This window comes from Pelodiscus sinensis, chromosome 5, assembly GCF_052426305.1.
Source record: "Pelodiscus sinensis isolate ZL-2025 chromosome 5, ASM5242630v1, whole genome shotgun sequence".
NCBI lineage: Eukaryota > Metazoa > Chordata > Testudines > Trionychidae > Pelodiscus > Pelodiscus sinensis.
The window spans coordinates 48,126,260-48,154,070 of NC_143056.1; the positions used below are offsets into that span (position 1 = coordinate 48,126,260).

At 44.6% G+C, this 27,811-nt stretch overlaps 1 protein-coding gene across 3 annotated transcripts in view; it reads right to left on the reverse strand.

Moving 5' to 3' along the window:
* Positions 1-1,312: 1,312 nt before the first annotated feature.
* The window catches only part of PRORP (protein only RNase P catalytic subunit), a 99,836-nt gene continuing 73,337 nt past the window's right edge, over positions 1,313-27,811 (reverse strand). For all 3 annotated transcript variants that reach the window (XM_075926928.2, XM_006117687.5, XM_006117688.5), the window contains exons 6-8: positions 8,847-8,995; positions 4,978-5,173; positions 1,313-1,827 (exon numbers count right to left, since the gene is read on the reverse strand). In XM_075926928.2, coding sequence (XP_075783043.2) covers positions 1,699-1,827; positions 4,978-5,173; positions 8,847-8,995 — 474 coding nt within the window. In that variant the 3' untranslated portion in view covers positions 1,313-1,698. The remainder of the gene's footprint in view (positions 1,828-4,977; positions 5,174-8,846; positions 8,996-27,811) is intronic.

A 27,811-nucleotide genomic window follows, 5' to 3' on the forward strand; every position in this document is an offset into this window, starting at 1 on the left:
TAGGTGTTTCCATTCATATTTTATGTACTGGGCACAATGCAATACAGAAGTGTTTCTCTGTTTACACCAGCTCTTCAGTGACGGGTGAAGGCGGGGGGCAGAGCCCCTAGGATCCCTGCTCCTTCTGACTGAACCCTCCCCAACCTCCTGGGGAGATAGGTAGCCCCCTCCCTTGGCTTCTAGAGGAGCCCCACTCCGTGCAGCTGCCCTACAGAGCAGCCCTCCCTTCCTCAGAAATGAAGCTGCCTGCACCGCTGAGCAGAAGGCAGGGTCGATAGGTCCCATGAGGAAAGGCCTCTGGGCTCCTCTGCATGCTTCCTCAGCCCCGCAGTGTGACCGGGCCAGTTCTGCTGCTTCCAAGGCTTCTCCAGGGGCTGGTGCGGCACGTCCCACCAGGCAGTTCCTGGAGGCGGCAGGACTTGCGAGAAGATATCACGGCACAGCCAATCTCCCATCTAGCAGAGCTGGCTCCCTGCTGGTTTGGCTGGATACCTAGCTGCAGCAGCGCTAGAGGGCTTTGAGAAGTGGTGTGGTGTGCGGGCTGCTGCTTCCCTACTGAGACCGCTGCCCAGCAGGAAAAGCCTCGCTGCGGTTCCCCCAGCGGGGGAGGGAGGAAGCTCGCTCCCCTGCCACACGCAGCAGGGCAGCAGTGTGGGTTCCCCGTCTTGTGGGGAGGCGGGCTGAGCTTGAGCCGTGGCCCAGGTGGGGTGGCGGCCTTGGACTACTAGTGAGAACCACTGCGCTAAAGGAATAGCAGATAACATGTAGAGTCCAGGAGTGGCCTGAGCAGTACAGGACACACATCACTGATGGAAAATCTAAGACTGGGGAAGTGCAGTTATACAACACTCTGCAGTATAACCAAGGCTGTTGAGAGCCAAATGTAAGTGTGGCTAGCTGGCTGCAGTTACACACTGATATTCAGGGTGTGACTTGCAAACTGGGAGGCTATTTGTGACTAGCCCACTGAGAGCTATTTCTTTAAATAGGAGACCCAACAGCTCCCTTATTATATCGCAAAACCTGACAATGAATTTCTCTTTAGACTCTTCCACAAAGATGGAAAAAACAGGATTCATGATTGCCACACAAAGAGTTAATAAGTAATGATAAATGTTTTACAATACTTTTTCTGTTATACCACTTTTACTGTCATCTAATTAATTAACTCAAGTATCTGTGAAAGAGGCTATATAAAAATCCAATTATGTTATATTATTGTCCACTGTGAAGATCCTAATATAATACATTTTTATTTAAAAAACAAACTATTATTTCACCCAACAAAAAAGTTCAAAATTTTACATCTGTGGAAATTTTGAAGCTAAATTTTATTAGGAGGATACATGGACCATCCCAGTGCTTAATCACTTTATCACCTCCTCCCAATGAAATCTTTATAAATGATGCTGCTACAACACATCTCTTATTTACTACAGGGCAAAATGAATTCTGGTTATCAAAGCTGCAAGTAATGGGCCAAATTCATCCTGCTATAACACAACTGACTTCAGTGGTGTTATGGCAGATATGAATTTGGTGAACTATGATTACTGATCATTTAGTCAGCAGCAGAATTCGTATTTGGTGTATTAATCCCATGAATGTGCGTGATCACTGGATCCGCCCATTAGCAACAGTGGCGAACAATTACAGTTTTAGTTTGTAAGACTGTAAGTTTGTAGTTTGCATTCTTTCTTATTTCCGTTGAAGGCAAAGCCATTTGGTTGGCACTTCATAGGAATATCTTTCCACCAGTTGTTCATCATAGGGAATATGCCAAGTGTCACCAGTAGTCTGCACCACTGTGTCGTAAGTGGGAAGAGGCTGTGGGTAAAGACAAAAAAAAATATTATATTGACTTTGCTTAATGTAAAAATAAACGTTGTAATGACTTTGCAACATTTCCTGCCCTTTCTCTGGAGTATAAGTAGAAAGCTGATGGATAGTTTTGCAGAACAGCAAACACAAAAAGCAGAGCACATTAAAATAAATAGATAGATGGTCCAACTGCAAGCAATAATGGATATTTCTGTTAGTAAACCTTGCAGCCAACCCACCTTGGACATATGTATAAATCTCAGTTAATATGCATATACAAAATGTTAATAAGAGTCCCAGTATTGTTGTCTGTCCACATTCTGTTGAACTCAGAAAGCACACCACAGGAATCTCTTTGTTGACTTCAAAATTTCTACTGTTTACTTGATCTCTCTCGTCAACGATAATAATCTTCTCAATATTATTCTCTACACACAATCTTTCTGCTTTGTGTAATTTTAAATATTTTATCTTAATATGCAGTCATGTAGAGATAGTGAATCCATCAATTTCCTTAGTAGTTTGTTTCAAAGGTTAATCAACCCTGTTTAATATGTGTGTCTTATTTTTAAGTTGAATTGACCAGTTTTAAATTCAATCCTTGGTTCTTATTATGCCTTGCTCTGCTATATTAAAGAATTAGTATTGGTATTTTCTGCTTGTGAAGCTATTTACATACTGTAAAGCAAGTCACCTCTCAATTTTGTTTTGTTAAACTAAACAGATCAAGTTTTTTAATTCTCTCAATGTGGGTCATTTTCTCCAGACCTTGAATTGGTTTTGTGGCTCTTTGCTCATTCTCCCAATTTTTCCACATTCTGTTTAAGTTGTAGACACAATAACTGTATGCAGTATTTTATTATTGGTCTCGCCAAGGAAATGGTAAGTGACTTCCTCCAGCCAAAACTAAGCATATAATGTTCAGAAGGATGTCACTCATTTAGCTGTATACTAATTATATACCCAACTAATACAATTTATCTCTTTACTGCACCAAACACTTTCCTATGTAAGTAGTATAAGGGGTCTACCATCAATCAAATGTTAGCCCCGCCCCCAACCCTCTAGTCCCTCCCCTGACACCGGAAGACCTGCCTTTGGGGGTAGTACATCTGGGGTCAAGAAGGACACATGACTGGAAGTAAAGGGTGTCAGTTGACCCCTCTAAGGACTCACCCCTCCACCCTCTACCAAAAAGGGTGTTTCCCCTGTAGGACTGCCCCGCAAACCGCTTTGACCAATCGGGGCAGTTCCGGGGTGGTTGACCCTCCCAGAAGTGGGTCATGTGACCACTCTAAGACCTCGTCCCGCCACCCTCTAGCAATTAGGAAGGGCTTTTCCCCTGTAGGACCGCCCTGCAAACCGCTTTGACCAATCAGGGGGCAGTTCTTAGAGGGGCAGTGGACGAGTTCTTAGACGGGTCACATGACCCACTTCTGGGCAGGTCAGAAGTCTTAACAGGATTAAAATACAAGGTAGATACTCAAGCCCATAAGTCCCTAATACGAGGAAGCTGATTGGAGTCCCACTAATGGTTCACTTTCACTGCACTGTAGATATACCCTCAGGGTAACATTTTCAAGTATGTGCACCCTTGCATCCCACCCCAAGCCCCAGCCCATGACACCCCCTCCCTCCACCCAGCATGTTCTAGGCCCACCTCTTCCTGACCCTGCTCTGCCCACACACTACGTCTTCCCCCAAACCCTCACCCTACCTCTTTCCACCCCTTCACCCTCATTTTGTTCCTTCTTCAAAGCCCCTAATCCGGGGAGGGCAAAAGGGCCTCCGCAGGCTGAATTCGGCCCACCAAGTGGGTCGATCCAGCCCACGGATGCCTTGTTGCTCCCCTGCCCCCAGGCCAGTCAGGGCTGGGGATGGGTAAGCGTGCAGTGCTTAGACTGACAGGGGTAACTAAGCACCACATGCCCCTTGCAGAGCAGGGGCAGGGAACGAGAGACTTTGTGCGCTCCCCGCCATCCCCCCAAGACAATCAGAGCCTGGGGGTGTGGGGAAGCGCATGAAGTTTCCTCCTGCCCTGTCCCGTGACACTTAAGAGTCGACCCTGGAGATTGACTTTAAGCATTGCATGCCTCTGGCAGGGGAGAAAACTTTGTGCGCTCCCCTGGCCCACAGGCCCTGATTGACCTAGGGTCGGGAGAGCGCATGAAGTCTCCTCCCGCCCTGCAAGGGATATGCGGTGCTTAGAGTCAATTGCCAGCTGCCGTTCAGCTGGTGGTTGACTCTAAGCGCGGGGTCCCCTTGCAGTTCAGAAGCAGGGAGAGACAGACTTCCTGTGTTCCCCCTTCCCCCAGGCTCTGATTGATCTGGGGCTGGGAGGAGCATACAAAGTCTCCTCCCTCCACCAGGGGCACTGGCGCCTAGAGGGAACTGCCAGATGTCCAGAACAGCTGGTAGTTATCTCTGGGGAGGGGGCAGTGGCAAAGACTTCATGCACCCCCCCGCCCAGGCCAAGCAGGGTCTGTGGGTGGGGAAACATGGAAGTGTCCTGGCCCTGCCCCTTCTGTTCAAGACTCCACCCCTTCTGGGGTGGCCTGAGGTCACTTCAAAAATTTCTGAAGTGGCTGCCCATCTAAAATTATTGCCCACCCCTGCCCTAATCCCGCCTCTCATGAGTAATGCCGGGAGCTGGTGAGGCAGAGCAGAACCACCAGCCCCCACGCCACCCAGACCCTCTGTCCCCTGAAGCAGGCTGGAATAAAGCGGTGCCAGTTGTGCTGCTGCTGGCTGCCCAGACGCCACATCTCACCAAAGCACAAGGCCCAGAGCGACCACCCAGAACCGTCCAATGGATGGGATGGCTCTGTGTGCACCTAGGATACATTGTACCCAAAAGGTCTGTAAAGGTAAATGAGTAACTGTTCAGGTAAACAGCTGCTAATGCTCTTGAAGCATCACTTTCTTGTCTATTAATCAATATTGTTGCCTACAATGGCAAACACCACATTTTACGAGCAAAAATGCTATGAGAGTGAAACTGAGGTTTTGAGCACAGTGCTGCTTATGTACTTATGCATACAAATTCTGCCTGTAAGCCTCAATAAATTTTTTTCTATGTTTTTTATTAGTTGTGGCCATAACTACACATTTAATGAGTATGTTTTGTATGTTTTCTAAAGAGAGCAGAGAACTTGCCTGAAATTTTATCCTCTTTCCTGGCCAGTAGTGGGAAAGCACCATTTGGTGTCCACGTTGCCACTTAAAGAACAGATGTCGAGTAAGATTGTCGGGAAGACAAGCCTTGTGATCTCGCAGGAGGTCTCTAGTAAGGAACTTACAATGATTGCCTGAATGAAGAGTGGCATATAACAGGAAAGGGTCATCTTCTGACCTAAACAAGCCACAAAGAAATAAGACAGACGTCATTCATGGGTACACAAAGGTTTCAGGAAATGAATCGGGCATTCAGCTGAATTTTATTCATCATCAATGCAAATTCCCATCACTACTAAGTTCTCTGTTAAATAGGAACTTTTCCTGTTTACTACAAAACATCCAAATGTTCAGAAGGGAATGAAAATGTAGCTGACTACTAGAAAGAACATTTCCCCTTCCCACTATGACACATCAAGTAACAAAACGGCAACTTGCCATGTGACAACAATAAACTGCTACACTGAACAGAATCACCAACATTCAAATTGAGTTTTCCAGGATCCTACACTCTCATGCAAAAGTGTACTGCATCCATACAGACCAATAACTTAATGTAAGCATATGGTAAACATCTCTAGTGTCAAGTGAACACAGTGTAACTCTGTGTTTCATAGACTTGTCAGCACATTCGATCCAAGAAACTCTAAGATTTTTTTCACAGGATATACTCAACTTCATCTTCATTGAAATGAGGCTAATGTGAAGCAGGACTGGGAAAGAGAGATTAATTTTTTATTAAACTTTTTATTTCTCCCTGACAAAAGCCCCATGACATACCAACTGCTCTGCAATTCTACAGTACTTTCCATGCCAAGGATCTCAAAATAGCTACGTCAGAAGAGCTGTTGCATATTTATTAGAGGTGGAGCCCAGCAGGTGTGTTTATAGTTAACACGTTGCATTACAAGATTCTGTTTTCAGTTGTTTATGACTTGGCCAAACTTTAACCACACAGGCTGAAATTTTCCATGCTGGGTTTCTGCTCAGGCTCATTTTTTTAGTTTCAGCAAAATTGGTTTATCTGACTCTGAGAAGATTAAGAAAAAAATGCTCTTTGCCTAAGTTAGAAACTATTATAATAATTTTGCTGAGAAGCTCTTCAGCACCTCCAAACTGGATTAGGGACTGAAATTTGGAATGGTGAAGTGGGGATCTTTGTTCCAGGGATGTGCCTTTTCCTGTTCCCATGAAAAACAATTCTATATGGCCAAGTCATGAGCCTTTGAAAAATCATAGTTCACACATGCTCAGTAGAGACCTCCTAGAGTTTGGCAGCTACATTCTCTGTAGATTCCCTCTATACTAGGTAAGCTCAATCAGAGGCTAAAAATGAGTATCTATGAAATTGCTGCTCCTGCTGCCGGAGGTTGTTGTGGTTCTGGGTACAGGAACTAGAAGCAGAGATTCTGTCTGTCCTGTGTTTTCAATGCCATCTCTGCTGGTGCCTAGGCAGCATGCAAGCAGCGGCCTGACTCAAATGCAGAGGACACAAGAGACAGACTTGATGAGGGGTGAAGGAGATGGCAAATGAAGTAAATTGGGACAAGGAGGCTAGGGGAACACCGGGACTGGCTGAGCCAGGAAAATGGGAGGAGGGGTTGGAGATAAAGAATGGATATGGGGGGAGAGACTGCGACTTGCTGGATGAGAAGATTGAGACAAGAAGCCAGGCAAAGAGGTTGAGACTCTGAGCCAAAGAAGGGAACTAGGACTGTGAACTAGGTTGGGAGGAAGGCGGAGATTCCAATGGGGAGACCAGAAGCCAGTGGGGGGATTAGCAGAGATCAAACTGCAGCAGGGGAAGGTGAGTCTGGGACCACTAGAAAACATTCCCTCTTTCCAGAATCTGGACTAGAGCTCAAGGTTCCCTACTCTCAACATTCCTCTACTGTCAAGCAATATGTAGTGAAATGGGCATCTCATCCTTTTCTAGTGCTGTCCACATACAGCAGCAATTTTCAGCCTGTAATCCGTGGATTCAGCTGTCAATATGGGTAAATATACATACCAATCAAACACCCACGGCAGGTGTAAGTCAATTGACTTGGACTCAAAATGCTCGGTCTGTGTGGCTGCAAAATTGCTGTGAAGACATTCGGCCTCAGATTGGAGCCAGAGCTCTGGGACCTCACAAGGGGTGAGAGTCCCAGATCCTGGGCTCCAGTCTGTGCCTGAATATCTACATTGCAATTTTTAGCACCTCAGCCAGAGCCTGAGTCAGCTAACCCAGACCAGCTGCAGGTCTTTTATTTCAGCACACATATACCCTAAGCCTCTAAATTATGAGAGCTCTATATTTTAGCACCATTTAGAGACTCTACACACACACACATACACACACACACTCTATATTTTAGCACCATTTAGAGACTACACACACACACATGAGAGCTCTATATTTTAGCACCATTTAGACACCACACACACACACACACACACACACACACACACACACACACACACACACACACACACAGAGAGAGAGAGAGAGGTTAAAACTCTCTAAACCAGGACTCTCTGGTCCGACAACATCCGTGGTCCTGCACGCATGCTGCAGGACCAGAGAGTCCGAGTAGAGGGTCAGCAGTAGGGAGTTTTGCGGGGATGGCAGGGCAGTAGGTTGTCCTTAGTGAGCTGCTTGCTGGACTGCTGAGTGCAGCAGAGGGGCTGGGAGACTCAGCACATGGCTGCCTGGTGGGGCTGCAAGCCAAAGTAGCAGCATTGGCAATGGTGGTGGCCTGGTGGGGTCAGAAGGCCTGGTGGGGTCAGAAGCCCTGGTATGCATCTGCCTGGTGAGGCCAGGAGACCTAGTGCGTGGCTGTGTACCTGGAGCCACAGTGCATGGCTGCCCGGAGGGGTCAGAAGCCCCGGTGTGCGGCTGCCCAGCAGGGTTGGGAGACCTAGCACATGACTGTGTGCCTGGAGCCACGGCAGCAGCAACTGCTCTGCAGGGTCGTCAGGGCAGTTGGCCGGCAACAGTTGGGGAGCCAGCTGGGAGGCCAGCAGGCCAGGCCAGAGCTAGGAGGGGTGTATGGCAGGGGGGCCAGATATGACCTCGCCTGGTCCAGCAAAATCCCATTCGAGACTGGTCAGGTTCTGAGAGTGCTGGACCAGGGAGGTCCAACCTGTAGTATCATGAGCTTTTGTGGGCAAAACTCACTTCTTCAGAGATGACCTTGAGTTGAAAAAAACAGGGGGATGTTGTTCTCTTTTGCATGTATAAGGGCTGAAAACTGACAGTGCTTTATAATAAATAGTAGTAAGTCAAAAATCAGCTGGTTTAGGGATCTACTATATATTTGAGAGAGTTTGTGTGTCTGTCTGTCCGTGAGTCCATTTGTTCAAGAACTCCTCCTGAACGGTAAGAGCTTGGACCATCAAATTTGGTAGTTTCTCACAAAATGGAAAGGGAGGGGTCTTGGAGGAAGGACAGTTATACTGCAGAATGACCCATAGAGGGGCAGCAAGAGGTCAGAGATGGGGACCAGGACAGATATAACCCCCACTGGGCCAGCTGGCGGGGAGGGATGGGGAAAGGGTGAGCTATCAGAGAGTTTGTTTGGTTGTGTGCCTGCTTGTGTGTGTGCCTGCAGCGGCCATGAAGAGGTGCTTTTCACCTGTCCCCAACCTGCTGTGGCGAAAGAGCACTGGAGTTACTCTTTTCCTGGGGCAGTCTACATATTGAGCCCCTCATCCTCAGCCCCACCCCAGAGCAGTGATTTAAATGATGAAAAACAAACTTATTTGAGTTATGGATCTGAGCAATGCTGGGTAAATCTTTTAATTAAAAATAAAAATAAATCTAGATTTGACCTGCAGTACGTGTAGTCACCTTCTACGATACTTACACATTTTCAGCAAAGAAAAAGTCTGCTTTCTTCTGCGTAGCAGCCACAATAGGCCTTTTCCAGTTAGGAGATCCCGTCAGCATGTGTTTGCGGCCCAGCACGAGTAACCGCAGATTCTTCTGTGCCAGGTGGGAGACAACATCAAGTAGCTGCAGGAAACAAAGCAAAAGCAGAGACAGTTTTAGCTGCAAAAACAAAAATGACAGGAAATACATTTTCTTCTCTATGTTTCTAGTCCAGGGAATCATTTCCTGGTCAGTCTCACATGAATCCTTCCTGGGTCAGTAGTAGGTAGGAAATTCATTTTTAATATAAAAAAAATACCTAACCTGTGAAAAGTGTCAATTATCAAAAACATACACAAAAATAAAACTCTGCTGTTATTAACTGCTTTAAACTTTCACAACATCCTATTAATTAATACATGGGAAGTGATACAGAGGTCCCTGGACAGCTCAACAGGTAAGTGTCACAGGGAAGACTTGAATCACACTAGGATTCTTACACACGGGTCTGGGAATGGTACAGAAGAGAAGCCCTTGATCTTAGTCAATGAAGTGAGGAAGGCATGACTGTTGGCTCCAGTAGCATCACTTACTAAAGTTGTTGTAAAAGTATTATTGATCAGTACTCAGTACTGCTCTACAAAGAGTAAGAGAGACTATGCATGTATGAAGGAACTGGTGAAAACGTCATTAAGTCCATTATCAAGCAATGCATGACTCAATATTTCAGGGTGGTAAAATTCACCACTATGCCAGATTCTCCACTGAAGGACCTTACAGCCAGGCTGTGTCTACACTGGGCACTTATTCCAGAAAATCAGCCGCTTTTCCGGAATAAGCTGCGAGCTGTCTACACTGGCCCTTGAATTTCCGGAAAAGCAACGATGCTCTACTGTACAAAATCAGCCGCTATTCTGGAAAAACTATTCTGCTCCCGCTTGGGCATAAGTCCTTATTCCGGAACACTGTTCCAGAAAAGGGCCAGTGTAGACAGCCCAGTAGTCTTTTCCGGAAAAAAGCCCCGATCGCGAAAATGGCGATCGGGGCTCTTTTCTGGAAAAGCGCGTCTACATTGGCCACAGAAGCTTTTCCGGAAAAAGGGCTTTTCCGGAAAAGAGCCTGCCAATGTAGACGCTCCTTTTCCGGAAAAACTGAAAACGGAATAGTATTCCGTTTTAAGCAGTTCCGTAAATTCATGCCAGTGTAGACACAGCCCAAAGGTGTAAGTTAGAACTGCTCTTGTACCATTCTGACTTGTTCTAGGGCCAGTTCATTGAGGATCAGGGAGCCTTCCCTCTTCACTGCACCCAAGCAGACATGGACAGGGTGGAGAACCTGATCATCTATGTAGACTGTATACACGTGGACTGAGTGCAAATTAATATAATAGCTATATTGCCCAAAAAAGGAGGAAAATTAGTTTCTGAGATTGTAGCACATTGCCTGGATATTATACACAAATGCTTTAGAAAAGAGAGCTTTCTAATTCTTCATTGCTATTACTTCCCAGGTCTGTATTTTTCCCCCCTCTATGACTGCTGACTCCCTAGCCCTTTCTTTTCCCCCTCCTCACTCCTTGTTTCTTCTCTCTCTGTCTTCAACATGCTTCTTTGCTATATGGACAAGAAAGGAAAGGGAGCACCTGCAAGCACGGCTCCCGCTTGTCCCCTCCTGCACTACTGCCTCTGATACAGAGACAGCAGCAGGGCAGGGGCTGGCGACTCTGTGGGAGCCACTCCCCTGTGTGTAATCGTGTAACCACAGAAATTTTCAGCAGTTAAATGTTTACATAAATAAACACATTTTAGCATCTCTAGTTCACAGAGTCTTTTATCGCAAAACCATTTTTTAAAGAATGGATTCTTCAGGACAAGGCTATGTTGCCTTAATAAAACATTGTGTTCAAAGTATTTCCATACAGCAGAATTAACTGCACTCACTGGCTTTCAGGAAATGAAGTCTGGCTTTGGGTAAAGCTTTACACACTGGGCTGTGAGTGGCAGAGAGATTTTCTACAGACAACAAACAGTACTTCCTTTCCATTTTTGATAGAACTGCAGTAGTGAATCTATAATTGATGTACTAGCTTTTTCTTAAAAGTGACCTAAAAAGGAAAAGGAAATGACTTGTGCTTTCTTTTTGCTTTTTTTTTTTTTAACGTATAAGATGACTGAAAGGAGCTGAAGGGCTGACCTGCCCCTCAGTTTGTTTTTTGCTTAAAACTATCAAACATTAGGGGTTGATCTACATACACACAAACTACCATCCAAATAACTAAACTGATTTTAATTAACATCTTCTGATACTTTGTCACAAAAGTTTATATATGGACTAGGGACGTTAGATATCAATTAATGTAATAATTGTGTAACCACATCAAATCTTAGCTGTTATACAATTATTCAACAGTCCCTGGGGGGCAGGGCAGACAGCCAGTACACTCCCGGCCCCACTCCCAGAGAGCCCCATGCAACCCCACAATGTTGCCTCTGTATTAGCAGCAGCACCTGACCACAGGGGCCCTGAGCTACCCAGTGACAGAGGCTACACTGACATCCCACGGAGCAGCCTTTGTCTGTAATGAGCCCGGGCTCCCCACAGACAGAGGCTGCTCCGCGTCAGCCTCCCCTCTCCCCCACTGCTGCCTCTGATAAAGTTGGCAGTGCACAAGGAGGGAGGCAGGCCGCTCTGCAGAATAAGTGTTTCCTGGAATTGAGAAGTCAGAATATCTCAATGCACACACTACATTATGAACTCTAACTACTTCAGCAACCAAGTCCTTATGTACCAATCAAACCCATCCTTTCTTTGTGTTATTGCTCTTACCTGTAGCATAACAGTCACACAACCACCATCCCCTATGCTTTATACAGCAGGCCTGATTAATTTTCATACCTGTATTTGTTACTAGACACATAGTGGGGTAGTGCTGTATGTATGTATTATTGACCAGAGTACCCATGCTACTGGCATAGTTGGTTCTTGTGTCCATCTTGGAACTGCCATCATAAGGTGCATAGTTTTACTGTACTTATGACCATCCTGGGTACTTTATCAAATTTAGCAAATTGTAAGAATGTTGGGACCATAAAGGGTGTGTCTACACTGCACCGAAGGTCAAAATAAGACATGCAATTTCAGCTATCCAAATTGTGTCATATTTCAATCTTATTTTGAAATAGCTTATTTCAATTTTGAAATAACCCACTATTCTGAAACGTCCCTTACTCCTTGTGAGGTTTATAGGGACATCGGTATAGCAAGCACGTTATATTTCAAAATAACGGGCTTGCTGTTAAGAAGCGGGACAGCTATTTTGGGATACCTCCGGTATCCCGAAATAGCGCTGCAGTGTAGATGTAGCCAAAAACACTGACTTGCAGGCAAATATTTGCTTTTAACATGGCCTGTCTGTTACTTACAATATAACTCTTGCTTACTTTGGTTTCTGCACCAGTCCCACGCATCAGGCTTTCTTTCTTTCTCCTACAGGGTAGTTGACTACACGTTGACATTCCTACTATTTCATAATAAGAATGTCCAGACTTATTTTGCTTTTGCCTTATTTTGCTTTTGCATAAGTCAATTCCTTATTTTCTCTTAAAATTAGGCCTGCTCTACTGATTTAAATAAAAGTGTGATTGTAAACTTATTTAATTATATCACACTCTTGTACCAGTTTAAACCTAGCTTGTGTTGGTTTAGCTTGCAAGTATAAATTTACTTTTACTCTGAAATCAGAGTATCCATACACAGAACCTACACCAAAATAATAAAAGGTGTGCATGACAACAAATTATGCCTCTCACTTCCATCCAGGACACATCACACGATTGATTGTCCACAGCCAACTCCTGAGATACAACTGGATTTACTCCAATCTCACAGACAGACACAAACACCTACAAGATCTTTATTAGACATTCTTAAAACACTCACCTGGGGAAATGAAGAAAAACAGATTGACAGATCCAGGCAAGGGTTGCTGGATGGTTGAAACAAAAATACTGAACACCCCTCCTCCCCCCCCAAAAAAACAGGAAAAAATTCTGTTGAAGGGGGAAAAAAAAGGGGAGGGAGACCAAAGTTGTTCAGGAAAAAAAAGAAAAAAGAAAAAAAAAAAAAGACTCCAAGGACTTATTAAGCCAAAAAATTTTTTTAAACAAAACAGCATTGAAACAGCATGTCCCCTTTAAAAGTGAGTGCAGGGATAGAAGCAGTTGGGCACTAAGATCCAGGGAAAAGCATTCCTTCCCCTAGGTCTTTTGGCTGGCAGCCATTTTGTGCAGGCAGCCTTGGGGAACCAGGTAAGCATGGGGACTGGGAGTGTTGGGAGCCAAGGGGAGGGGTGTCTACACTCCGCAGCTTCTTGCGCAAAAACATCTTGCGCAAGGGTTCTTGTGCAAGAAGTCTTGTGCAAGAAAACGTCCACACTGCCATATGCATGCTGTGCTTTTGCACAAGAGCTCCTATGGCAGTGTGGACGCTCTCTTGCGCAAGGAAGCTCCGACGGCCATTTTAGCCATAGGGCTTTCTTGCGCAAGAAATCCCTGCCGAGCGTCCACAGTGCCCTCTTGTGCAAGAGCTCCTGCGCAAGAGGGCTTACACCTGTTAAAAAAGAGCGTAACTCTTGCGCAAGAAGCCCTCTCTTACCATGCCGTACTGTAAATTTCCTTGCGCAAGAGCGGGCGGGCAGTGTAGACGCTCTGCGGATTCTTGCACAAGAACGGCCATACTTGCGCAAGAAGCCGTGAGTGTAGACATAGCCCGAGTGTTTGTAGGGTTGCCAGGTGCCTGGCATTTTCACCCCCTCACTGGGGAAAAATTCAGAAAATACCTGACATTTTAGGTGTCCGGTATTCTCTGAATTTTTTTTACCGGACAGGAGGTGAAAATACCGGATTGTCCGGGTGAATACCGGACACCTGGCAACCCTAATCCAGACAAATATCCAGAAGTAAACTACTTCAAGACAGGCTCAAATAAGGAAAAGAATAGAGAACAACTCTGGTCATAACCTACAGCCCCCAGCTTAAACTCTTCTAGCACATCATTGACAATCTACCACCTATCCTGGAAAATGATCCCTCACTCTCCCATGCCTTAGAAGACAGGCCAATCCTTGCCTACAGACAACCCCTCAATCTGAAGCAAATTCTTTTCACCAGCCACACATCACACCTCAGATACATTCACCCAGGAACATACCACTACAACAAATGCCGTTGCCAACTCTATCCATATCTCTATACAAGTGACACATCACAGGACCTAACCACATAAGCCACAACATCAGGATCTCATCCTCTAATGTGATATATAACATCAAGTGCCATCAAGGCCCCTCTGCCATGTATATTGGACAAACTGGACAGTTTCTATGACAAATGATAAATGGAGAAAAATCAGATATCAGAAATGCACACATATCACATAAACCTATAGGGGAACATTTTTAACCTGTCTGGTCACTCAATCAAGGATTAAAATTAGCCATTTTTCTACAAAGGAGTTTCATTAACCAATTAGAGAGAGACTGTGCAGAACTGGAATTCATCTATGAATTTGTCAATTACCTTGATCTTGAATAAAAACATTAATTGCTTAATGCATTACAAAGCCAATTTTTCCTGCTTTTAACATCCGCATTATCATATAAAAAGCTATGAATAGGACAGATCCAGCCCACCTAGAATCATAGAACACTAGAACTAGAAGGGACCTCGAGAGGTCATTGAGTCCAGTCCTCTGTCCTCATGGCAGGACTCAGTACGGTCTAAACCATCCCTGATAGATGTCTATCTAACCAGCTCTTAAATATCTCCAGAGATGGGGATTTCACAAACCTCCCTAAGCAACTTATTCCAGTGTTCACCCCCTGACAGGAAGTTTTTCCTAATGTCCAACCTAACCTTCCTTGCTGCAGTTTAAGCCCATTGCTTCTTGTTCTATCTTCAGGAGCTAAGGAGAACAATTGTTCTCCCTCCTCCTTGTGACACCCTTTTAAATACCTGAATATCACTATCATGTCCCCTCTCAGTCTTCTTCTTTCCAAACTAAACAAGCCCAATTCTTTCAGTTTTCCTTTATAGCTCATGTTCTCTAGACCTTTAATCATTCTTGTTGCTTTTCTCTGGACCTTCTCCAATTTCTCTTAATTAACTAAGTAACACAGGTCCTACAAATGACAGGTACTTTTTCTGATGTTTATATATATCTTGGTTTCTGTTATTTCCATCTGATTAAGTGGGTTTTACACACAAAAGCTTATGATTCTACATATTTCCATTAGACTCTAACAGGACTACTTTTTGTTTTTAAAGTTACAGACTAACCTGGCTATCCCTCTAAGACTTAATTTGTGTGGTATTAAGTTTGTTTGCAGATCACCCTTCAGCTAATGAGAAACAGGTTTCAACTTAACTCAGATAAGGCACTGAAAGTGAAACGTGTCTACACAAGAGTTTGTACCACTTAACTTGTGCAGTGACTTCCTTAAACAGTCTGAATAAAAATAACTTCTCCTTGATCCAGAGTTCACCCTGTTATCAAGGAAGTGTCACAATCCTACTTTATCTACTCATTTACACAGGCTTCCTGTAAAACCAATACTATGGCATTTTAACGGAAAAAAAATGTTTCTCCATCAAACCCCTTTACCATCCCCTCCCCAAAATCCCCAAACCAAAACACCCAATTTTCAGGCCTTCTTTATACAACATGAGATGCGTAAGACCACCATTTAAAAAAACCCTTTGTAAGTCACATTTAGCCTCTCCTGTTCCCTGGAATTTCCCTTGTAAATGGAAACATCTTGACTGATTGATGATCATCTTTATTTCTGACCCCCAAAATGAAACTATGAAGGTGTTGGCATTTATCTGGTAATCGAGAGGGTTGGCTATAGTTTTTGTCTCCCTACTTATTAGTAAATGTTAAACTTGGCATGTGTTTTTGTATCTCTGGAAAAAAAATCCAAACCCTGATGTTTTTCTTATTTTCCTCCACCCCTCTACCTCACACAAATCATAGAGGGGTAGTCATGTTAGTCTGTATCTGCAAAAATAACACGGAGTCTTGTGGCACCTAAGGCTACATCTACACTGCGGAGCTATTTTGGGATACTGGAAGTATCCCGAAATAGCTATTCCACATCTTTTGAGCATGCCCATTATTTCAAAATATAATGGGCTCGCTATGTCAATATCCCTGGGTATGTCTACACTACAGCGCTAATTCGAACTAACTTAGTTAGTTAATTCGAACTAAGCTAATTCGAACTAACGCATCTAGAACTAAAAACTAGTTCGAATTAGCGTTTTGCTAATTAAGTGGACCCTGAACCATTAAGTGGACCCTGAACCGGGCTTAAGGATGGCCGGAAGCAGTGCCGGCAGGGCATCAGAGGAGGACTTAGAGCGTGGAGCTGCTGTCTCAGGCTAGCTGAGGGCTGTGCTTAAAGGGACCCGACCCCCACCCCGGACAGACAGTTCTCAGGGGTGCCCCGCTTGCAAAGCAGTACTGGCTTGGATTGCCCAGAGTACCCACACTGGGCACATCACAGCACTCGGCCATCAGACCGGCTGCACTTGCCGCAGGCTGACATCTGGGGAGAGGGGGCAATTGGGGGGCTGCAGGAGAGCTTCCACCCCCAGAAGCCCGCAGAACCAGCCCAGTCCTCCCCATCGGGGGCTCATACCCCATTCCTCCCTCACCTCCTTCCACTTACCCTTCCCTAGCCCCCCTTCCTGATGTACAAAATAAAGGACAATTGTGTTCAAAAACAGAATCTGTCTTTAATGAACAAAACTGGGGGAGACTGGGAAAAGGAGGTGGGAGAGGGAAAGAGAGAGGGTGGGAGAGGGGAGGGCAACTACAATGATCAGAGGTTTGGAACAGGTCCCATATGAAGAGAGGCTAAAGAGACTGGGACTTTTCAGCTTACAAAAGAGGAGACTGAGGGGGCATATGATAGAAGTCTATAAAAGCATGAGTGGGGTGGAGAGGGCGCATACAGAAAAGTTCTTCATTAGTTCCCATAAAGAAGGACTAGAGAACACCAAAGGAAAGGAATGGGTAGTAGGCTTCAACCTAGTAACAGAAAGTTGTTCTTCACAAAGCAAAGAGTCAACCTGTGGAACTCCTTGCTGCAGGAGGCTGTGAAGGCTAGAACTGGAACAGAGTTTAAAGGGAAGTGAGATCAAGTCATGGAGGTTGGGTCCATGGAGTGCTCTTAGCCAGGGGGTAGGAGTGGTGTCCCTGCCTAAAGTTTGTGGAAGGCTGGAGAGGGATGGCATGAGACAAATGGCTTGGTCACTGTCTTTGGTCCATCCCCTCCAGGGTCCCTAGGGTTGACCACTGTCGGCAGACAGGCTACTGGGCTAGATGGACCTTTGGTCTGACCCAGGACGGCCATTGTAAGCTCAGGACTCAGGGTCGGGGGTCTCAGTGGACCCCCTTGATTCTCTTGCACACATGCTCCTGGGTGGCCAGGCTGGCAGCTCTCCTTCCCAAACCGGCCACTTTCCTGTGCCTAGTGCAGAGATCGTGGACGAGGTCCACGATGTCCACACTAACCCAGGAGGGTGCCCGCCTCTTGCAGTCCCGGGCAAGCTCCTGGGAGCCGCCAGTCTGGTCCCGGGAAGAGGGGGAGGGCTGGGGGGCATCGAGTGGGTGGCTCGATCCGTGCCAGGTGCAGGGGTCTGCTGGCTGGGTGCTGGCAGGCTTGCACCTGGCACGGGCACCGTAGCCAGCCCATGCCCCTTTAAGGGGTCCGGGGCCGGGAGGGGGGCAGTAGAGTTTCCCTGGTGTTGGCCAGAGTGGCCACCAGGGAAACCTGGGGAGGGCTAGCCTCCCACTAGTTCGAATTAAGGGGCTACACAGCCCTTAATTCAAACTAGCTAGTTCGAACAAGGCTTAATCCTCGTGGAATGAGGATTACCTAGTTCGAACTAAGCGCTCCGTTAGTTCAAATTAAATTCGAACTAACGGAGCGCTAGTGTAGCGCCTATGAAAGTTAGTTCGAACTAACGTCTGTTAGTTCGAACTAACTTTGTAGTGTAGACATACCCCCTGTAAACCTTATTCCACGTGGGTTAAGGAACGTTTCAGAATAGTGCTTTATTTCGAAATTATCTCAAAATAAGCTATGCAATTTGCATAGCGCAAATTGTTTAGCTTATTTCAAGATAAGAGTACAGTACAGACACACCCTTAGGGTATGTCTACACTACCCCGCTAGTTCGAACTAGCGGGGTAATGTATGCATACCGCACTTGCTAATGAAGCCCGGGATTTGAATTTCCCGGGCTTCATTAGCATAAGCGGGGAGCCGCCATTTTTAAATCCCCGCTGCTTCGAACCCCGTGTAGCGCGGCTACACGGGGCTCGAACTAGGTAGTTCGGACTAGGGTGCCTATTCCGAACTACCGTTACTCCTCGTTTCACGAGGAGTAACGGTAGTTCGGAATAGGCACCCTAGTCCGAACTACCTAGTTCGAGCCCCGTGTAGCCGCGCTACACGGGGTTCGAAGCAGCGGGGATTTAAAAATGGCGGCTCCCCGCTTATGCTAATGAAGCCCGGGAAATTCAAATCCCGGGCTTCATTAGCAAGTGCGGTATGCATACATTACCCCGCTAGTTCGAACTAGCGGGGTAGTGTAGACATACCCTTTGAGACTAACAGATTTAATCTCTGAGGTGCCAAAGGACTCCTCAAGTTCTTACTCTGCCTTTATTGAGATTTTATATGAGTAAAGACCAAGATCTGATGCAGTATTTGGGATTATGATAAATTAATTTGTTGGACTCTATGGTCTTGGTTTATTTGTAGATTTGATGTTCATCACTACAACATCTAGCCACCATACACAATTTTAAAATTTAAAACATAAGCATATTGAACCTTCCAAGGCTGGAAAAATCCCACCCTTTTGATGCTTATTAGATCTTCTTGGCTGAAGCATCAATAATTATATGAAATCTAACTTGAAAAGGCATGCTGCTTTTGCACTGTGCCATTAAAGACATGGAAACTCTGATGGATTAGGAGGGGGTTGGCTGAAAAGAGGTGACCAGAAAAATTTCAGTCATAGACGCTCCATCACTGAGAACTTCCAGCCACCTGACCTCCACCACTACGCTATGTTCAAAACTAAGGGTGGACAGGAAGAATGTCTCAATCGATTTCAGTAGTCACAATGAGACACCAAACAAGGGGCAGTGCTAAGAACAGTCTACATATGGCTTCAATCCAGCAATTGGGATAACTATATTCTGGTGCTGCCTCTAAATTTGTCAACATTTGCACTGATGCAAATTGGTATTTGTTCCTGCTTGAAGTAGGAGTCATACTTGATAAGCTCAATCAGTGCAAATGTTTCCAAGAACATACTTAAGGGTCAGCAATGGCCACAAACTTTTGAACTGAAGGTACGCAGGGAAGCTAGACCCTGGCCACTTAAGTCTTCATCTTTTAAAAATCATAAAGAACATGATTAGAATGTAAATGTTAGTCATTTGGACTTTCTGCTCACACCGAACACAGTTCATATCTTTGTGGCACCAGTGATTCTCTAAAGTGGAAATTATGTTCTCTGTATAAGGGAAACAAAGTTTAAGTGCTTGGGGAAACATATTGGAGGTATGAGTATAAAGTGCTTCAGTTTTGTAATGGAAAAATTAACATTTGACCAAAATAAGAAGAAAATTAAGTGGACTTACCATAACAAGTGTGCTTAAAAATCCTTCATGCATATAGTGGCCCCTCTACATTCCATTAAAATTAAAATTTATTTAGAAAAACTAAACATGTTGCCTGAAGAACACATAATTCCTTCTGAACACTCCTGTTCTTGGTGCTACTTAACTAAAGGGTGCTTTGTGTCTAATTTTAGACTTGGACATTTATTGTGGTGGTCTATACATAGGCACAACACTTGTGTAGGGGGATTTCCTGACTGAGTATCCTCCCACGCCTGACTGTTTCTCAAGAAAGGAAGACATGAGACACACCACCAAACTACATTTAGTCATAGAGAAAACAGACTATAGTGCAAGAGTCAAGGAAAAAGCAGCAGAAATCCCTTGCCTAAAAAGGCACAAATAAATGCTTTCTTGCTCTGTCAAATAATTCCAATAGTTATCTAAAAAATAGTGAAGTTACTTAATTACTCTTCCATGTAACTGAATAACCCAAATGTGCTTTCTGTAATAAGATTCCATACAGCAGAATTTGTCTGAGGATTTTCACACCACTTAAGTGTGCAAATATCAGCTATGCAGTAGGAAGGTTTTTTTGGAAGACAATTTTTTAAAATGCCATAAACACACTTGAGACTTCTCATACTCATCACCTGGTTACTTATAACATTTCATCTTAACTTGAGCCAGACAGGCTTACTGATATTAGTGGGCATCGGGGAGGGCCTTTGACATGCTATTCAATCAAATCTAGGCTTCCACCTCCACCAGTGAACAAGATGATGATTCTTTAAAGAAAAGTGGAAGCACGCTGTAATTTAGCCAACTAATTGTGCAATGCCATAGAAAAAAAAACCCTCCTTGATATTGACAGGTTAATTTCTTCCCTGAAAATTTAGGATTACTTTCCCTACATCATCTTAGCTTTCATAATTACAAGTGTTGTCCAGCCTCAACAAATCCTACTAAGTTCCACCCTATCTAAATGCATTTGTGTGTCACTCAGTCCCACACGGAGAACATGCTGTATAGAGAATTTCTTTATTTTAAAAAATGTGCTGCTCATTAATTTTATTGAGCATCCTTTGTTCTCATTATATATATAGTAGCCCAATGTCTGAGACTCTGTACTGCTGAAATGCTGGCTGTTCTCTCTGGGCGGCACTGTTGCCTCCCGCCGTGGTGCTCGGCTGACTTCTGCACTGCTCAGCCGGGCCGCCGTGGGGGAACAAGCGGCGCAAATAGCCGTTCAAGCCCCGCGCTTCCCATGCAGCACCCCTGTGCTGCATGGGGAGTGCGGGTTCCAAACGGCCGCTTGCTCCCCCACGGCAGCCCGGCTGAGTGGTGCAGAAGTCAGCCAACCGCCATGGTGGAAGGGGGGGGCGGGGCGGTGACGTACATGGCCAGCGGGTGGGGCCTGGCCGTGTACATCACCACCTTCCCCCCTTTGCCTCTCGCTGTGGCACTCAGCTGACTTCTGTGCCGCTCAGCCGGGCCGCCGCGGGGGAGTCCAAATGGCCGCTTGCTCCCCCGCAGCAGCCCGGCTGAGCAGCGCAGAAGTCAGCCGAACGCCATGGCGGGAGGCATGGGGGGCAGAGCGGTGATGTGGAGCATGACAGCAGCTCCAGGCCCCACCCCCTGGCCATAAACGTCACCACCCCACCTCCCTTCGCCTCCCGCAGTGGCGCCCGACTGACTTCTGTGCCACTCAGCTGGGCCGCCACGTGGGCGCAAGTGGCGCAAGCGACCGTTTGAGCTCCACTCTCCCCATGCAGCACGGGCCATTTGAGCTCTGCAGTCCCCTGAGTTAGAGACAGGAGGGGGAGGAGAAGAGAAAGACAGGAGACACAGAGAGAGGCAGGAGGCAGAGGAGAGCTGAGAGAGATGGAGCAAGAGACTGGTGGCTCAGGAGAGAAGACCAACGTGGAGGAGAGACCTGAAAATCCCGTCTTATGATGGGCTAATTGGCTAGTATCAAAATACTCGGCAAGGAGAAGGAAATAGTTAATTCTTATTCTGCTGAAGCAGACTAACATGGCTACGTCTGAAACCTACATTATTTTGTAGGTCTCAGGCTACTACGTACTACTCTTCACTTAGCTGAACGGAATCTCTTGTTGGCCTTCAAGTGTAAGGCTTCTAATGGCACAAACAACGATTGTTGGTAATAAGTGTCTTGCCTTTTAATCAATTTATTTTCCCTTCGCTGAAAATTTGCAATCTTTCCTTCTTGGAGAACTAATTAAAAGTAATAAAACAATGACAGTTTACACACACATATCACCACCATTCATCTGAAGATGCCAGTGAATATTACAAATGTGCAATAATAAAGTCACACAACATCTCTGAGATATAAGTATTATAATCTCCATTTTGCAGATGATGAAAATAAGGCAAGAAGAGGTTAAAGAGACCTGCTAATATTCATGCAGCAAGTCATCGGTAGCACAAAGAAGAACTCAAAGAGTTCTGAATCACTGCTCCCTAACCACAGGCTTGCTCTTCCACCACATGAACACCATTCTTAAGGAACAGGCATACAGCTGTTTTATCAATGTCATATTTAAATTCATTCTTACTTTCTATTCCCTATTACATATTTCAAAGCAACATTATTCTTTTCCAAGTGCTGCTGTGCACTGGGTAGACATTTTCACTGAGCTATTTATGCAGATTTCTGGATTTTATCTCCAAGAGGATCCTACTAGTTCAGAACCTTTCACATTAAACGTTTCATTCTCATTTATGAAAATTACATTTAAATTTGCCATTGCCCAATCTCTTGGTTCAGTTACAGACTTCTTGAGTTTCTCATTAACTTTACATTTTCTAATAATTTAAACAATTTGGAGTTTAAAATATTTTGCTAAATTAGGCTTGGATGAGCTCTGTGTAAGTGGAGCCTTGGGCCTGCCTGGAGTCCCCCTAACCTACAGGAATCTGCAGTAGGGTTGCCAGGTGTCCGGTTTTGAACCAGACAGTCCAGTATTTGAGCTTTCTGTTGGGGAAACAAATTGAGAAAATATAAATGTCTGGTATTTTCTAAATAAGAGGTAATGTAGATTGTGATGTAATGTCAAGTGTGTCCGGTATTTTTGTTGAAACCATCTGGCAACCCTATCTACCAGAAGAGAGGTCATTGGAAGATTTAGGTCCAACTGTTCACTTAATCTTCCAAACAGTAAATAAACATATTAAGGCTACTCCCAATTCCAATCTCTGACAACTATTAAGGTCTTTCTTTAGGGGAAGCAGGATTGCATATGTGCATTTATTCAACATGCACTGCTCCAGATAACGTATTGTGGAATAGAGTTAGAGCTACTGAAAATGAGTGGAAAACAGCATACAAGATCCTGGCTCAGTGTATGTGGTCATCGTTTCCCTCTAGTGGCTGACTCTTATTGACAACAGCAGCCGATTCTGACATCCACAATATTTCTAGTGATGTACCCAGGGTTCATCTCTCTCACACATACACCCATGATTTCTAAAATATTTTTTTCTAAACCAGATTTCCTCAAACATATCAAAGGCACTTATCCGCTTTGAGGACAAAGTCCATGAGAAGTTAACAAATAAAAGGGAGAGGGTACAGAATTTTCTGAGCATATATAAAGCATCTGAAAAAATGTATAATGGTAATTTCATATTTTTAAAATATTGCAATAAGATTTGTTTTATATTTTAAATCACTTTTCTGTTGAGAATAAGTATGAATAATTTTAGGGCAAAGGGAATTTTTTCAGACATTGTCAGTGCCTGATAAGGGCTCAGAAGAGGAGTGTAGTCACAAATCTGCACATTTTAACAAGGGATCAAAGGTAACAGTGAAGTCAGTGGAATCAGTGTGTATTCAGAATACTTTTTAAAATGAGACCCTAATGCAGTAAGACTCACAATATCCTCATGAAAGAAATAATCATTGTCCATTTTACAGAGGTTTATAACGAGGCAGAGAAGTTGGATGACTCATACCATGAATTATTAGCAGAACAGGTGACAGAATCCTTAAATCCTGACTTTCAATCGTCTGCTCTCATCACTACATTACACACTGTACAATGTGTCATATTTTCAAAGGTTGGGCTCTTTGTATGAAAACCTTCTTCCTCTGGACATTGTTGGGAACATCTGTCAGGTGGGAATTCCCTAAACACTTCCCCAGAAAAGCATGACTCAGCCAAATGTGGCTCACCTGTTTGATAGGTGTAGCTCAAAGAAATAAATCATCCAAAAGGGAAGGCAGCTTTGCTGTTAAAAATCACATTAGATGGCTTCTAAACATTCTAACAAGCTTTATTAACTCTGGCATACAAAATAAGAAACTGATAACTTGTGTGTTTTCACAGGGCAGCAGTAGAAGCCTGCCCAATGTTATTGTTGTGGAAATTAATAATAATAAAAAAAAGGCTGCTGCAGTAGTCCCAGACACCAGTGGCATTACTGAGCCTGATCTATCCTACAAAGTTAGGTTAACAAAGGTCACCTTAGAGAGAGAGAGAGAGGGAGAGAGTGTGTCTGTGTAAGTAACTGAAATTTGTTTCTGGCTGATGTAAGCACTCTGTTACACTGACAAGAGTAAAAGCAACTCTCAAATGGCATAGAATCTTAGTTTGCTATAGAATACAATGCATGACCTGTGTAAACCTTAATAGTCCTCCAGATGTTGTCCCACAATGTTCCATTCCCTGTCATAATGACCACTCTGGTTACAATTGTAAATGCTACTGCTCTGGGGTCACAGAGACCAGAGACATACTTCTTTCTAAAGCCTTTCATGTGTTTTTGAAATGCCTCTTCCCAATAGCTCAATTCCTTGAGCAAGCCCACCAGGCTATCCTTGTGATGTGCAACTGACTATGGGCATACAGAGAAGTACTAGATGTGATTCTGCCTGGAGTAAACGGGAAGTAATGGATCTCCCTGCCCTGTGGTTCAGCTAGGGACCAGCTGTAGAAAAATGGACATCTATGAGCATATTGCAAGGGGCAGGCAAGCAAAGGGCATGGACAGGGATCAGCAGCAGTGCTGCATGATAGTGAAGGAACTTTGCCAAGGATACCACAAGCCAAGAATGTGCAACAATAGATCTTGTGATCTTCTACAATATGCGGAATGTCTCATTTGGAGGAGACTCCACCAGTGCCTCACACGTCATTTTACATATGCTGGAAGAGCCTGAAACAGAGATCTTTGCCATGAACAGCAAGGAGGCAACAGAGGACTCCAGCCATGCCGTGAGCTAAGATTTGTCTGAGACTCCTCCAGAGTCTAGTTAATGTCACCAGTCCAGAGGGCTTGAGCCTAACGAAGGGAAGGAAACCAAATACATTTGTGCATACATTTTTCCTTAGGTTTCAATTTAAATACCTGATTCATTTCCAGGTTAGCAAGACCAGGTTATCAACTTTTTATTGTTTTACTCTTCTAAGAAGAGGCAGTGGTACAAGACACAAAGGCAGAATTGGCATCTGCTTTTCCTTTCCCCATTAGTATTAGGCAGGCGACCACCTGGAGCATTTTGTTTATGTGAATAGGAATGGTCCTTTTATACTTCTGAGAGATCTTGACAAAATTTTCACAGAGATACTCTGCAATCCTTTCCCAGAAGTTTTTAAGGATGGTAGACTTATTCTGCCTCCATGGTAGGACAGTTTCCCAAGCCTTTCTGTGATGTGTTTGACTGGCTCTATTGTGAAAAAAGGCTCGTGGAGTGCAGATCTGGATGTCAGTAGCAGCTGTGTTCTCCATGTTTTGTGACCTGCAGGAGTGAGACAGCTAAAAGCCACTGCCTGGTGAAAATAGTGCCAACACACAGTATCACTGCCTTATATTCATACCTATGGAACAGGGATCAACAATCTACAGCTTCATACAACAGAAAACCCTTCCCTGCTTTGCCTGTGGCCAGCCATACTCACTTGGACTGGGGCTGGAGAGAAATACTGTGCAGAGGCACTGCAAAGCTGAAGTGTCAATAAACATTTCTTACGGGAATAAGGAAAGGGAGTTTTGAAACTTATCTTTCCCTTCTGTTGTGATGATAAATCCAATGGCACATCTGTCTGTTTTTAGCAGCTTCTGGCAAATTGCCTAAAGGAGTTCATCTTCAGTGTTCGGAGAATACCTGGCCTTGATGAAGATTAGAAAGAAGAGGACAAGAGAGGAAATTTCTGAGATCTTCCAAGCTACTGCTGCATCAGATTGAACAAAGGGCTTGGATGGCCAATTGAAACAAAAGATGCAGAAGGAAAAAAATTGGGCTGAAGAAAGATTGAGGAGTCCCAGCAGGACAAGGAGTGGGAAATGCACCAGGACATAACGGAGTCTTCTCAGGCAGCAATCTCAAATAGTGCAGACCCTTGTTGATCCTTGTTGACCTACAGGTCCAAAAATCCCAGTCTCTCCACAATTTGCTGTTCTCAAACAACTCCATGGTCACTGCTTATTACACCACCTCAACATACCATGTGGCATTACAGGCCATCCTGACCCCTACGGCTATGTCTACACTACAGGGTTTTGCTGGCAGAGAGTATGCTAATGAAGCACTCATTAGCAATTTTTGCACTGTCATTAGCATATCTGTATACCTCCTTTTTGGAGGCATGAGGATCTTGAGCAAAAGGGAGTTTTTGCACAAAATGGATCCATCTATACTGCTTGTTTTTGAGCAAAAACCTCTTGTGCAAAAAGCCTTGGGCAGAGAATATGCTAATGACAGCGCAACAAATGCTAATGAGTGCTTCATTAGCATACTGTCTGCCGGCAAAACCCTGAAGTGTAGACTTAGCCTACTACTCCATGCAGGGGGAATGAGAGGAAAACCAGTTTCATACATATTTACTTGAAAGACCCACAGTTGATGTATGTGTAGCCACAATAGACTACATTTTTTTACTCATGTGGTCCTTTCTAATTCAGAAATGTTCACCTTGTTAACTTATGTTAAATTTTTGTGCAGCATTGCCTGTGTGGTTTTTTTGCATGTTGATCTTCTGCACTGTTTTTCTCCTCTATTTTTGGACAATCAAATTATCTTTAGGAGTTCACGGCAAATATTGTAGGATGCATCACAGTCGTGAAGGCAAACAGTACTCTTAAATGCACACCAAGAATCACAAAACACACAGGCTGACGAAAACAACCAGTCCTATTTATAAAAGTACTGGAAGCGCAAACGATTTTCAGTGGCATGCCAAGCTCAGGGAACACTCCAGCCACTGTATTGTGACTAACAGTAAAATGCTTTTTCAAAGCCTCCCTCAACTACATTCAGGTGTTCTCAAACTGGGGGTTGTGAAGTTATTACATGGGGGGTTGTGAGTGGTCAGCCTCCACCCCACGCTTCACTTTGCCAAATGATGTTAAATATATAAAAAGTGTTCTTAATTTATAAGGGGGGGGGAGTCGCACTCAGAGGCTTGTTAATATGAAAGAGGGCAGCAGTTGAAAAGTTTGAGAGCCACTAATCCATTCTGGGTTCTTGAAATGTCCCTTATTTCTGGCTGGTCAAACTCAGCAGATGGTTGCTCCACCTCCACCTTGGCATCCAGTGGAGGCAATGAGGAAGAAGTGACTGCTTTGTCCAGGGATAATTAGGTGACACCTGTGAGAACCATCGCTATCTGCAGATCCAGGTCCACCTCTCCCTCTTCGTACACCAATAGATCTGGCTGGCAGAAAGGAGGAGAGGTACAACCCTTGAGAAGGGACCAGACACCTGCCATAAGCATCCTCTGGACTTCAGTAAGGCCAGGAAGAGATTGATCTGTTGCAGGAGATCCCAAAAGAACTGGCACCAGAATTTCCATGGAGTGGGGGAGAGGGGTCGTACCTAAAGAAATGGCAAGCATGACTCCATGACTTCCTGCTTCTCCATGTAGGAATTAACGATACAGCCAAGAATGACCTTGAGCGGGTCACAGCAGATTATGTAGCGCTGGGAAGAAGGATCAAGGAATTTAAAGCGCAAGTGGTGGTCTCGAACATTCTTCCGGTTGAAGGAAAAGGTCCGAGTAGGGTTCGTCAAACTGAGTAAGTAAATGCGTGGTTGAGCAGGTGGTGTCAGAGAGAGGGCTTTGATTTCTTTGACCATGGGACTCTGTTCCGGGCACAAGGATAGTTAGGAAGAGAAGGGATCCACCTAACCAAGAGAGGAAAGAGCATATTTGCGGGCAGGCTTGCAAACCTAGTGAGGAAGGCTTTAAACTAGGTTCGTTGGGGGTGACCAAAGCCCTGAGGTAAGTGAGA